General features: G+C 36.0%; 1 protein-coding gene across 12 annotated transcripts in view; it reads right to left on the bottom strand.

The window, feature by feature from the left end:
- The window catches only part of SMARCA1 (SNF2 related chromatin remodeling ATPase 1), a 777,971-nt gene that overhangs the window by 729,102 nt on the left and 33,877 nt on the right, over nt 1–14,992 (bottom strand). For all 12 annotated transcript variants that reach the window (XM_081565725.1, XM_081565724.1, XM_081565728.1 and 9 more), the window contains 4 exons: nt 14,411–14,559; nt 11,339–11,458; nt 5,559–5,669; nt 5,188–5,301 (listed from right to left, as the gene is read on the bottom strand). In XM_081565725.1, the coding sequence (XP_081421851.1) occupies nt 5,188–5,301; nt 5,559–5,669; nt 11,339–11,458; nt 14,411–14,559 (494 nt within the window). The remainder of the gene's footprint in view (nt 1–5,187; nt 5,302–5,558; nt 5,670–11,338; nt 11,459–14,410; nt 14,560–14,992) is intronic.

Genomic DNA, 14,992 nt, shown 5'->3' with positions numbered 1-14,992 from the left:
TCACCTCATGAGGTTTTATGAGCATTAAGCTTCCCTCGATCTCTAAGTGCTACAAAAGAATTAAATAGACAAATTATAGGCCAATAGACTAAACAGATACCTAGATAGTATCTCAAGTACTCACACTGTATATATCTCACTGATAGTCTCCAGCAACACTTAACATACAAGAAGTTATCTTTCAAGAAAACAGCTCAATTATTATTTAGATTTCTAGTCAGATTGTAGGGAATTTGTGATTAAGAACTATGTTCCACGGAAAAGTGAAAAACTTTTTGGAGGGTCATGTTTCTTAGGAGTTTCTGCAAGCATTTCATAGAAATATGGAGTACAGAATTAAATGTGACAACACACAAAATGAAAGTAGTAACCTGAAATCAACTCACGTATTTTAGTTCTACCACAGCAAAACAAGTGGCCCACAATGACACATTACCAAAACTCACAAAGATCACAGAACTTCCTGCATTTGTCAAATGTTTATATCCACTTCTAAAGAATTTTTTACTGAAGAAATATGTTAGAATGTTCTACAGCCTTCTTCAGCTTCTACTACGGCAAAAATTTTTCACTGCAGGTCTTTAGACTCCATGGGACTTCTGGATACTTTGGATTTTTAAAGTTCTGCAATTGAAATTTCAATTCAGTCACCTTCTTCCAACAGAAAGATTTTAGTGAACAAGTAATTAAAAGCATTAGGTAGCTCCTTTAAGTCACAAGAGCAATGAAGCTTCTGAATATGTCTAACTTGCAACAAGGTCAAAGCTTGTAGACAGCAGGGAAAACGGGCACATAATACACAGCTCTCCACCAAGTGGTGAGAGCAAAACAACTACTTCTCTCAGCTTCAAATAAAACAAAACTCTTCAATTCCAGATCTTATTATCAACAACACTGCTGTGACTTTGTCATGCTGAGTATGGAGCGAAAAAACACAATAGGAAATAAAAATGCAAATAAGCAGGCCCTGGAGAAAAATGCTATTTACCAACTGTTTCAAACCTACTGAGTCCCTCACTAGCTCCACCCCAAGTCACTACAGAATGTGACTGTGGGGACTCAAAATGGGCAAAATGGAACCATGCACCACAGTGCCCCCAGCTTCACACAGAACCTCTAATCCCTGGGCTAACAATCATTTAAGCAAAAAGGGGGAGAGGAGTCCCTTTTTGAGAGCTCAACTATGTACAGAATATCAGGAAACTCCACTACAACAGTCCCGTTTATCTGAGAACAAACTATTGTTCCATTCACTTTTGTGGCTTGGGTTGAGTTTTCTGGAGGTTTAGTAGGGGGGAAAAATCAATGCTAGATATCCTTGAGAAGATATGCCCAACACTTATCAATACCACATCGTCCTTAACAGGAAGCTTTTGCAGATGATTAACATGCCATGCTCATCTGTCCATACAGTCGGCCCTCTGTATCTGTGGGTTCTACATCCGTGGATTCAAGCAACCTCAGATCAAAAAATATTCGAGGAAAAAAAATTCCAGAAAGTTCCAAAAAGAAAAACGTGAATGGCTTTGGCTGCATGCAGGTAACTATTCACATAGCATTCACATTGTATTTATACCTATTTACATAGCAACTACATTGGATTAGGTACTGTAAGTAATACAGGCATGATGTAAAATATATGGGCGCATTTGCATAGGTTACATGCAAATCCTACGCCATTTTATATGAGAGACTTGAGCATCCACGGATTGTGGTACCTGTGGGGGCTTCTGGAACCAATGCCCCACAGATACTGAGGGACAACTGTACTCAAACACAAGACCCACCCAATTAAAGCACCCACCTTAGCTCAGGTCTGTAGCCCCTGGTAAAGAATGGAAGAGACAAGGTTCAGAAAGAACCAACATCCAGAATATTTTCTTCTTTGTCTTGTAAATCCTCAGCTAAGTATGCAGACGGAGGACCAAGGGAAGTCTTAAGACAATACAAAGGCAAGCCGGAATGGGGCTGAGGAAAGCTCGGGACTAGGAGTGGAGTGCCAGGGGATCACTCTCCTTTCACCTCCAACCCACCACCACACTCCCAGCCACCTCCATCTTTTCATCTTCACACTGTGGCAACCTCCTGGCTGGTTTCCCTGGAGAAACTCACCATTCTCTGTGTTGCAGCCAGAGTGGTTTTTAAAAATATAAAGCTGATCATACTCTACCTCTTATAAGTGGTTTGACCTTGAGCAAATTACTCAGGGCAAATTACTCAACCTCTCTATGCCTCAGTTTCCCCATCTGTAAAATAGGTATGTAGTTCCAGGGCTCTTCTGAGAAGGATCATTTTAAACAACTGAGAAGAGTAAGCAACACAAGTAAGGACTAAATATGCATCTGCTGTTATTACATCACCCACCTACCCCTCTGCCTTAAAAAAACATCTCAAAGGCTTTCCTTTGCTCTAAAGTTCCACCTAATTAATATGACCTATAATTAATGTTCAGTGCTCCACATGATCCAACTCAACCCACTCATCAGTCATTCTCCTTCTCACCACTCCCTAGCAACACTGGCCTTCTTTCAGTTTCTAAAGGGGCACTCTTCCTTCCTACAACACCTCTGTACCTGTGGCTCCCCAACCTAGTGCTTCTCTTCCACACTTCACTTGGCTAATTCCTATGCATCTCTCTGATCTCAGCTTAAAAGCTGGTCCTTAGAGACCACGTCCCTGACCTCCCAGTCCCCATTAGATAACCATGCTATGCTCCCTCGTAGCACCCTTTATAAGCACTGAAACCAAATAAAGTCACTACTCTGTGCTTTCAGTGTAATGTCTGTGTCCCCCATTAAAATGTAAGTACCATGTGTGAGGAACCCCCTTGTCTTATTCACCAGTTTATCCTCAGAGCTTGGCACAGAATCTGGCACAGGGGAGCATTCTATGAATATGTATTAAATGAAAAACAGCCCTCCTTTCACTCACACTCCCTTTCTTGTCACTTCTCTCCAGGAGGTGAGGAACAGAACACAGGAAGGTGCCATAGCATGGATTCCACGCCATCTTCCCTCTCATCACTCATCCCTTTCCTCTCTTCTCGCATCTTCCTCCCTATCACCCTTTAAAAGTTGTACTTTCATTCCTCTCTCTTCTAAAGTTTCCTCCCTCCTCCATCTCCTTCCAGCTGGCCACTGCCCAACTGTTCATGTAAGACCCCCAACCCCTAACCAGAATTGCCTGTAATGACAGGCACTGTTTACATTAAAATCAGAGCTGTGGTGAGAATGTGGTGGGCACTGTATTATCATGGGGAACAGAATTTCAGTATCTCCAAAGAAGGAGTATAAACAGCTATATTAGCAGAGGTGATTTTTTTATTGCTGCTACTTGACTACCACTTGGCTCACCTCCCAAACAACATGTCAAACCACTGTAAACACAGTCCTTATTTAGGGCTGCAGAAAGAAGCAGAGTTATGTCACATGCAGAAATAGCCCCGAATGTCTGAGTGGTAAGAGCATAGCATTTGAATGCTTAGAACCTGTGTTTGAGACCAGCACCTTTGGCAACTCTGTTAGCTACCTGACCTTGAACAAGTAATTTAACCTCTCCGAACTCGTTTTCTCACCTATTATATAGAGGTGATAACAACACCTACCTCATAGCATTTCTTAGAAATCAAATGAAGTGATAAAGCATTATTCAATTATAAGATGTTCTACACAGATATTTGGTTGATTACTAACTGAGGTCTAACATTTCAGTTTGATTCTCCTTTCAAGCCTCACTAATAACAGTCAATAAAAGTAATAGAAAATAATGATCTAAAATGTTTAATAATCCCTAGTGGGATCATGTATATATATATGCTTACCTCATGAAATCTTATTCACTACTTTATTAATTTTACTATTTTTATTTTACATTTTGAACCTATAATTTGCCTGTTTCTTCGAACGTATCGCTGTTTTCACTTTCTTTGAAGCTGGCTTTATACCTGATCTGATGTTCAACCGCAAGTGCTTTACTCTTCTACAACTTCCTAAGAAGGATTTTATCCAGTCCTGTTGGTTAAATACATTCAAATTTAATCACATTTCCCTAACCAGATTATAACTAACCACTTTATTTATAAATGTTTACATTTATATTCACCCTAACTTTCTTGTTTCTATTTATATATACATTTCCACTTACATTAACCTTAAGTTTCTCATCCCTATTTATATATATCCAAACTTTGGTACATAAACAGCAAGCAAAACTTTTTTGTTCTATTTCAAAAGACAGTGCTCCAACTCTGGACAAATAGTAGAAACATTCCAGAGAGTCATTCAGTTCCAAAATATGAATTAACTAAATATCTTATATATATATATGGAGCTTTTCTAGGCACATGACAGCTACTAATCAAAATGATTGGTCATAGTTACACTTGTGATAAAGATTCACAATAAATTTTAAAACACAGCTTCCAATTCATAAGACAAAAATCTTCATTAAATTATATTAGTGTTAATATCTGCATAATTTTCTTCATACTATTGATTATTATACCTTTGGTCATCTCTTTCCATTCACTAGGAAGCCAATTTCAACATACAGAAATAGCCTGGTATGCTTAATCTCTCAATGTGATAGCTTTAGTATCACAAACATTAAACTTCACTTACTATAAATAGGTTCCTATCTACCTATATAAATAAGAAATTTGAATTCCAAAAGATCATTTTTAAATTCCACAGTTCACTATCATATTTATCATTATTTTAACACCTAAGTGAACATAATCTACTAGCCACCAAAGGGGCTTCTATCAACCTATGAGCAGTCAACTTGAAAATACTATTTCTTGGTCATTTTGAGGAAAACAATCAAAAATTTCTTATCATCTACCATACATTCATTTCTATCTAAATACATACCTATTGCTTATTCTGCATATTCTTTGAGCACTTGAACACTAGCATTATTAAAATAAAATGAACTTTTAATATTTTTAAATATTTTTGAAATATTAGATAATTCTCCATTAATCTCATTTAGTGATGATTTCACTGGTGACTGAGTAGTTAGATGCTTTACTTCTAGTAAAACCTTCTCTTTGGTTTTAAAAACGCCACTATTTTTATTTACTCTTAGGTTCTCTCACATTAAAATGGAACACTTTCTAGTCTAGCTTAATACATTACATTAGCTTAAAAGATTATATTATGCTAATCTAAAAAACTGAAAAATTACCTTATAGCCTATTGTCTTCCTATAATAAAGAATTTCCTTTTCAAGGAGCTCAAATAAACGTGGTGGGAAAAATTGAAAATCCTGAACATTTGGCTGTTTTGGAGGTCGTGGAGCCTGTGGGGGGAAAAATGCATTACACACATATTTGTTTTCAGTAAATGAAGTAAACTTATCTTTTATTATTTCTTTTACATATAGAAAAATAAATACAATGGAATCCATTCATAAGGCTGGGGCATATCGAGTACTTTTCTGTATTGTTATATTTTAGAGACTAAGATTTAGCACTAATATAAGTAAATCTGAATCAGAGACCAAGCTACAAGAGAATTCTGCTATAGGACATGAAACCTGGCCTCATACTGCTTTACCTTTGGAACCTTCGGCTCACTAACACGTAAAGCCTCTCTGAAGTAGGCATCCACAGCATAGTTTGCTTTGCGTTCTCGTTTGGGAGGTTCAATCCATTCCACCATCCCAAGCTGTACACAAAAACAAGAATGCAGAGTTTAATTACTCCAAACTGTTTTATAAATATCCAGTACATCAAGGCTGTAGAAGTGTGAGAAAACCAAAGCCATTAGGAAGAATCAAAACTTTCTTTGTAAAACTCTCACTGGAAGAGATACACGCACCTCAAAAGAATCTGAAAAAATAACTAAATTACTATGCTGTACACTTGAAACTAACATGATATTGTAAATCAACTATACTTCAAAGCAAAAAGTGTTTTTAAGTCACAGCTATACATCGCGAATTCCAAAACCTCGTTCTATATATGGCAAGTTTAGGTGCAAGGATGGTTTTGGCTTTTTTTTTAAGTATGTTTGAAGCTTAGCTCTTCCTTATTAGTAATTGAGAAGAATTTGTACAATCTGGTTAATATTTTATGTCAAAATAAAGTGACTTAATACTGGAGGAAGACTAACATTGATTCTGGTAACTCTGTTAAGTGTATGAATTAGAAAACAGTTGAAAAGCATAAAATACTGAATATCAACATGACAGCCATATATCCCTTCAAATCAAGAGAAATTTTAAAATGAGACCTCTTGGTAAGGTAGTTGTGGGACAAGCCAGTGGAATCAGAAAGACTTGAATTTGAAATTGGTTCTGCCACTTTATCAACTGTATAACTTTGAAGAAATTATTTTTTCCATCTGTAAAATAGGAATAATAATAACACCTACCTGAGGATTACATGTGACCATATATGTGAAAGGATTAGGTAGACTGCCAAGAGCTAAATGTAAGTTATTATTAAACATCCGAAGTGGGGTGATTTAGTAACATTTGGTAGACAATGATTTGGTAGCGTTACAAAACTTTACCTTGATATCAGCTAGGAAAAGCTATTTAAAAATCAATATACAAAAGTGACAATATAAAGTTCTGGAGTCTGAGGTATGGTTTTCTAGCTCAGATATTCTTCTTGATTTCACAGTACCTAGCCTAGTGCCTTTACATAAAACTGGCCACTAACCTACAATTAATGGTCCCACTCTATTTGACCACATCTACAGGCTGAATTTTAAGAGTGGATAATACATTTTAAGTATTTTTAAGCTAATACATTTACTAGCTTAAAAATAATAATTTTTAAAATTTAGCTTAAAAGTAATAATTTTAAAATAAAACACAATACATTTTAAGCTACATTTTAAGAGTAGATAATAAACTAAGATGACTAGAATGGTTAGAAATCTACAAATTCTCAGTGTCTAAAGAAGTAAAGGCTAAAGTCAAATAAAATGGTGGCATCCACATATGGAAACGTCTGTGAGACAGAAAAAAACAGTTCTTTGTTAGACTGAATGTCTCTTTTAACTCTGTAAGTTTGTGAGAGATGGATAGTATAATGTGAGTTTATGTAAAATGAGAAATACTCACAACAGTGAAATGAGTTGTGTTTTGTCTTTCCCCTCAGATGGGCTAATGTGAGGTGCCAGTAATGGAAAAGACATTTTTCAATAACCAATATTTTATTTGTCTCAATTGGGGTTAAAATAAATCAATAATAACGACTTGCTAAAAGTAGTGTATCTGGCCATTTAACCTATACTTGTGTGAAGGTTTAGGCATTCAAATTTGAAACAAGTATTAAAGACCAATTCCTGAACTTCCAAAAACAGAACAAATATGCTACATTAGTTTTAGATAAGACTACATTAATACAAACTTATTTAGGTCAATTCATTCAGAATCAATGTCAGCCATTGTGACTTAATTCATCAAGTATGGTTATGAACTAATGCAACTAGTTCAATAAATCTTACATGAAAATCTCCCTTACTGTGCAATTTCCGTGATATGTATGAACAGCATTCTCACAGGTTTTCAATTCTTTTCAAAGGATAGTATGAACCTATTTTAAGAACCTATCTAAAAAATAAGGAAACACATAATAAAATATAATCTCAACTCAGAATATTCAGAAAAATTCTTATTTAATCATTCAATTATAAAAGTATGTCATCATAATTGTTATTAAATTTTTTTGTATCTGCACATCATTATTTTCTTAGAAGCACAGGAAAATTTGTTATATTAGAAATAACAAATATTTTATTAAGCCTAATTTTCCCCTAAGAATGTAGATAAGATGCACCAGTGATGGTTAGACTCTTCACTGTTTAATATTTTCTACTTTAAAAAACACTCTTAAAACCACTAAGCCCACAGGAATAACTGCAAAATTAATTTTAAAAAAGTCACATGAGATCTAAAGAGCATATTGGGAAGGCAGTTTCTATACTGCGCATGAAGGCTATCACCTCCATCTCATCAGAGTAAACCATAAATGGTCTCAATTAACGTTAGAGATGGAATAACCAGATAGATTTTGGCCAAGCTACTAAAAACTAACCGGGAATAATGGTAGCAACAAAGCATTGTCACCATACTAGTTGCAATGCAAATTAAAATGACTCACCTCTCATTTTTCAATAAAATCAATACCCAAGAATAAGCTTTTTTTATTTTAAAAAAATCATTGTCAGTTAAAAAATATAACAGCTTTATAGAACAACTTGAGTAACAAACTAAAAATGACAGAATTGTATTATAACTAAAAAAATAAATATTCTTAAGTCCGTGCTGATATAAATAAATGAGTATATAAATAAATGGGGAGAAGGGACAGCTTTTCCTTACAGGAAAATCCCAATTAATAAATACAGATGGAATGAAGGAAATACAAAATTACCGTTAGGTAAACGCCACAATAACTATTGTAGGCAAACTCCACCAAGAGATGCCAAAATCAGTGTGTAAAAGTTTGAGGAGTAGCTCCCCTCATCAAGATATTTATCAATTACAAAGGGAAAATCGGTAACTCTACAGTGGAAAAATCCAGCAGGCGCCACCTCAACAAAGTGACCAGGATTAATGTCCCCAGTAACACAACATAGTGACATCATGTTCCCTGGTATGACGTACTGAGAAAGACATAACATCCCTTCCAAGGCATTCTTGCCAAAAATGCATAATCTCAATCGAATCATGAAAAGAAACAAAAACCAAAAGTGAAAGACAAACTACAAGACAGCAGAAAAATACTATTCAAAAGTGTCAAGGTCATCAGAAACAAAGAAAGACTGAGAACTATTACAGATTAGAAGAGACCAAGGAGACACAGCAACTAAATGCAATGTGAAGACAAGCCACGGACTGAGAGAAAGTGTTTGCAAAAGACCTATCTGGCTAGCAACCAATGTTTCATGTAAACTCTGAGAAGAAATAAATATTGTCTTATTTAAAAAAAAAAAAGACAGCTTATAAAAGACTGTTACCAAAATATACAAAGAACTCCTAAAACTCAATAATAAGAAAACAACCAATCTGATTTTTAGATGGGCAAAAGATCTAAACAGACACCTCCCTAATGAAATATACAGATGGCAAATAAGCAAGTGAAAATATGCTCCACATCATTCATCAGTGAAATGCAAATTAAAACAAAGACAGACTACTACACTGCATGCTTGCTCAGTCGTGTCCCAGGTATCGAACCCACATCTGCACTGGCAGGCGGATTCTTTACCACTGTGCCACCTGGGAAGCCCCATTCACTGTCCATGAGAATGTAAATAGTATGGCCATTTTGGAAGACAGGTTGGCAGTTTCTTACAAAATTAAACATTCCTACCATACAATCGGGGCTTCCCTGGTGGCTCAATTGGTAAAGAAACTACCTGCAATGCAGGAGACCTGGGTTCTATCCCTGGGTTGGGAAGATCCCAGGGAAAAGGAAATGGCAACCCACTCCAGTATTCTTGCCTGGGAAATCCCATGGGCAGAGGAGCCTGGTGGGCTACAGTCCATGGAGTTGCAAGAGTCAGACATGACCTAGCAACTAGACCACCACCACTACCATACAATCCAACAATCGTGCTCCTTGGGATTTACCTAAGAGTTGAAAATCTATATTCCCACAGAAACCTGCACATGAATATTTGTGGCAGCTTTTATTCATAATACCAAAACTTGGAAGCAATTAAGATGTCCTTCAGTAGATAAATGCATAGATAAACTGTAGTACATCAGAAATGGATCTTAGCACTACAAAGAAATGAGCCATCAAGTCACGAAAAGACACAAAGGAACTTTGAATGCATATTACTAAGTGAAAGAAGCCAAGCAGAAAAGCCTACATACTGTATGATTCCAACAATATAATATTCTGGAAAGGGCAAAACTATGGCAATAGTACAAAGATCAACTGTTGCCAGGGGCTGAGGGGAGGGTGGGATTACTAGGCAGCACACAGAGGGTTTTTAGGGCAATGAAACTGTCCTGGACGATATTATAATGGTGGATATCAATCATTTTTAAAGTTATCCAAACCCATAGACTGTACAATTCCAAAAGTGAATCCTAATCTAAATGATGGCCTTTGTATGATAATGATATTGTCAACATAGGTTCAACAGATATGAGATGTTAATAGCGGAGGAAGCTGTTGGGGGGGGCAGATAGAATATGGGAACTCTTTGTATTTTCCACTCCTTTTTGCTATGAACCTAAAACTGCTCTTAAAAATAAAACTGTTTTTAGAAACTGCAAAGTGGGATCCTGGATTGTAAACCCTGGAACAGGGAAAGGATACTAGGGTACTAGGGGGGAAAAGGTTAACTTTCTATACTTGATCACGGTAATATGATTGTGAAGTTGGATTAAGTAAATTGTTAACATTATGGGAAGCTGAGTGAAGGATATATGTGAACTCCGTACTATTTTTTGCAATAAAGTCTAAAGCCATTTCAAAATTAAAAGTTTTCAAAATTACAGCCATAATTTCAGTTTAAACAGAGAAAATAAACAAAATTCCCATTTGTTCAAGGGAACTTTGTGGCCCATGCAGTATGTTATAAGGCATTATTTTATGAGACCACCTGTAACAAAGTCCTTCCACATTTAACCAACTATATGTCAACAATAATATTATTACTAATGTAATTAATCCTAAATACTGCACATTTTGTTCTAATTGCTCTAAAATGTAATTACTACAACCTCCATTTGATTGGTGAAAACACTGATTATCTAAAGTCACTTGATTATGGTTACCAAAGGAGAAAGGGAAGGAGGGATAAATCAGGAGTTTGGGATTCACATATACACACTACTATATATAAAATAGATAACCAACAAGGGCCTACTGTACAGCACAGGGAACTATACTCAATATTTTGTAATGACTTATGAGGGAAAGTAATCTGAAAAAAAATGTATGTGTACATATAACTGAATTGCTTTGCTGTATACCTGAAACTAACAAAACATTGTAAATCAACTATACTTCAACTGAAAAAAAATTTTAAGTCACTTAACTAGTAATAGAGTTATGATTTCAGCTTCAGAATCCAAGAACTCAACCACAATCCTATACTACTTCTCAAAAACCAAAGTAGTGGTACAGTAATAGCAGCAACAACAAAAATGATAATGATGATAGTGGTAACAATAATAACAATAAACAACCAGTAAAATATATTAAAGGTAGCCCATGGATAAGATCATTTTGACCCACATCACTTTCACTCTATAGTAGAGTATTGCAACAGGTACATGCCAGTGTTTTGTTAAATATTTAATTGTTATGGGAAGAAATGATAATCTGATTATCTAACGGTTGACAGTAAAAAGTTACCTTCTGTTTTTCTCTATAATCTTCTCCTTCAAACTTGTACAAACTTTGTTCAATGTCCATTCTAAAATTTCTCAGAGAAGACTCTCCCATTTTCTGCAAGCGTTCATTCATCTCCGCGGTCTAAAGTTGAATGCATTGAAATTAGAAAATTATCACTGAATTACTTATAAAAATCTGTGAATTCTCTGTCTTTTTAAAGGCAATTATTGATATGAAATATACAATCTGTTCATTTACAAGGTAATAATGCAATGCTAACATCAAACTTGAATATAAATTTAATTTACCCCAAATATTTTAAATATTTCAATGGTTCTTCTTAAGTGCTCTCACTAACGCTTTCTCTAAAATCTTTCATCATTGAAAATGTAGCCCTATTATAATTCGTGTTGCATAATTTTAATGGGACACATGGTAATGCTAAAACAAAGGCAAACTTGGACTAAACAACACATCTGCACACTAATATGAAACATAGTAATACAAGATTGCTCAAAATCTAACATATGACTTCAGATACCTGAAAAGGTACTCAATATCACTAATTGTCAGGGAAATGCAAGTCAAAACCACAATGAGATATCATCTCACACCTGTCAGAATGGCTATTATCAAAAAGACAAGAAATAACAAGTGTTGGTGAGGATGTGGAAAAAGAGGAACCCTTGTGCACTATTGGTACTGTACAGCCACCATGGAAAACAGTATGGAGGTTGCTCTAAAAATTAAAAATAGAGCTACCATATGATCCAGCAATTCTAAATTCCACTTCAGGGTATTTATTTGAAGGAAATGAACTTATTAATTCGAAAAGATACCTTCACCTCCATGTCTGTTGCAACACTATTTACAATAGCCAAGACAGGAATACAACCTAAGTGTCCATCAACGGATGAATGGATAAAGAAAACGTGGTGTATATGGATACAATGGAATATTATTCAGCCGTTAAAGAGAAGGAAATCCTGCCATTTGAGACAGGATGGATGGACCTTGAAGCTATTATGCTAAATGAAACAAGTCAGGGAAAGAATGGAGAAGGACATGGCGACCCACTCCAATATTCTTGCCTAGAGAATTCCGTGGACAGAGGAGCCTGGTGGGCTGCTGTCCATAGGGTCGCACAGAGTCAGACATGACTGAAGTGACTTAGCATGCACGCATGCATTGGAGAAGGAAATGGCAAGCCACTTCAGTATTCTTGCCTGGAGAATCCCAGGGACAGAGGAGCCTGGTGGGCTGCCATCTATGGGGTCACACAGAGTCGGACATGACTGAAGCAACTTAGCAGCAGCAGGGAAAGAAAAATACCATTATGATCTCACTGATATGTGGAATAAAAAAAAAAGAAAAAAAACCTAAACTCACAGACCCAGAGAACAGGCTGGTTCTTGGTTGCCAGAGGTAGGGTATGGAAAGTTAGTTATAAAGTAAATAAATCCTGGGTCTGTAAAATAAATGTGTGTGTGTGTATGTATATATATATATATATACATACACACACACACCCTCAAAGACAAAAAACAGTCCGAAAAGTAAATTCAACCAATTTATAGGAAATACTGTAAATAAGTGAACATGGTGAAAAATACCCTTGGAGATGGTATCAGCAAAATTCAGACTGTGGGCAACTCAAAAGGCCAACAATGCAGTTTCTTCACCAAATAAATTACAGGGGAAATAATACATTAATGGAGGGAGAACCTACAGATTTAAAATGATTCAGATGATGTATCAACCAATGACAACGTGCAGACCTTATAAGCAATCTGATTTTAAAAAAATTTTTTAAAAAAGCATAGCTACTTCTGAGATAACTGGAAATTTGAATTATAACTCAATATTTGATGTTAAAGAATTATTGGGGTTTTTGAGGTGGGATAATGCTATAATGATTATGTTTTTAAAGAGTTCTTATATTTTAGAAATACATATGCAGTAGTAAAGAATCCACCTGACAATGCAGGAGATGCAAGAGACGTGGGGTTTGATCCCTGGGTTGGGAAGATTCCCTGGAGAAGGAAATGGTAATCTATTACAATACTCTTGCCTGGGAAATGTCATAGACAGAGAAGCCTGAAGGGCTACAGTCCATGGGGTCACAAAGAGTCAGACATGACTGAGCACAGCACAGCAACAACTGAAATATTTACAGCTGAAATGGTATGTCTGAGATTTGCTCCAAAATAATCCTGGAAGGGAAAAGATGAACTGGTGGTGTGAATCGAACAGGGCTGGTTGATGTTTGTTGCAATTAGGTAATAAGTACATGGAGGGTTCGTTACACTATTCTGTCTAGTTGCTTATGTTTGAAATTACCCATAATAAATTGTGAAAAGGGTAATTTTTCACAAAAATGCAACACAAAATCTCAATATTCTGAAACAGCTTTATATAACAAATAATGCTTTAATATTTTACGAAATGTTCACAAGAGTTTCAGTTAATACAATGTATCAGTAGATAATTTCTGCTGCTGCTGCTAAGTCACTTCAGTCGTGTCTGACTCGGTGCAACCCCACAGATGGCAGCCCACCAGGCTCCTCTGTCCCTGGGATTCTCCAGGCAAGAATACTGGAGTGGGTTGCCATTTCCTTCTCCAATGCATGCATGCATGCTAAGTCGCTTCAGTCGTGTCTGACTCTGTGCAACCCTATGGACAGCAGCCCACCAGGCTCCTCTGTCCATGGAATTCTCTAGGCAAGAATACTGGAGTGGGTTGCCATTTCCTTCTCCAAGATAATTTCTAATTCCATGCAAAAAGAAAGGTTGTAAAATGCAGTCCTGGTACAAGTGATTAAACAAAAAATTTACTTGGCTTTTAAGTACAGTAAATACCAATATTATAAGTATGAGGTATAAAGTCACTTGATTTTAAACTCTGACTCTTAAGTCTGTTTTACCAAAAATTAAACTAAAAAAATAAAAAATACTAAATTATCCCTGGATATAAATCTACAAATTCTTACAGAGAACATGTGTTATTTGAAACAATGCAATACAATAATTATGCTGAAGTATGTTGATTTTAAAGCAATCAATCAGGAAAAACAAAAAGCCATTTTAACCTACCTTCTTTTCCCCTCTTTCCAGAAGAGTTGTAATGTCTTCATCTGTCAGCTCACTTTCTTTAGAAGCAAAAACATGGGTGGCTCCATGACGTATCATTTGCAACATTTCCTCTTTTGCCATCTTGTTAGACTGTTGGTCAATGAGTCTTCCTAATAATAAAAATAAAAATTGTATATATTCAATGATATTTCAGAGAAAGCATAACATAATAGTTCTAATCAGACACTACTACATTTAACCATGAGTCTGCCTGCAATGCAGGAGACCTGGGTTCAGTTCCTGGGTCGGGAAGATCCCCTGGAGAAGGAAATGGCAACCCACTCCAGTATTCTTGCCTGGAGAATCTCATGGACAGAGGAACCCGGCAGGCTACAGTCTATGGGGTCACAAGAGTCGGACACGACTGAGCAGCTAAGCACACATTTAACCATAAGTAAAGCTTTACAGTAGAAAATTAGTGAACTTTGAAGTAGTTCTTTAAATGAATAACCCTGCAAGTTTTTCTTCTACCACACCTTCTATTTCAATATGAATTTCCTTCTATAAAATTCACTTAAAACACAGGAGGACAAAAACATTTTT

Source organism: Giraffa tippelskirchi, chromosome X, assembly GCF_054371585.1.
Source record: "Giraffa tippelskirchi isolate mGirTip1 chromosome X, T2T-mGirTip1v1.2.pri, whole genome shotgun sequence".
Taxonomy (NCBI): Eukaryota; Metazoa; Chordata; class Mammalia; order Artiodactyla; family Giraffidae; genus Giraffa; species Giraffa tippelskirchi.
This window is presented reverse-complemented; position numbering and strand designations above follow the sequence as displayed.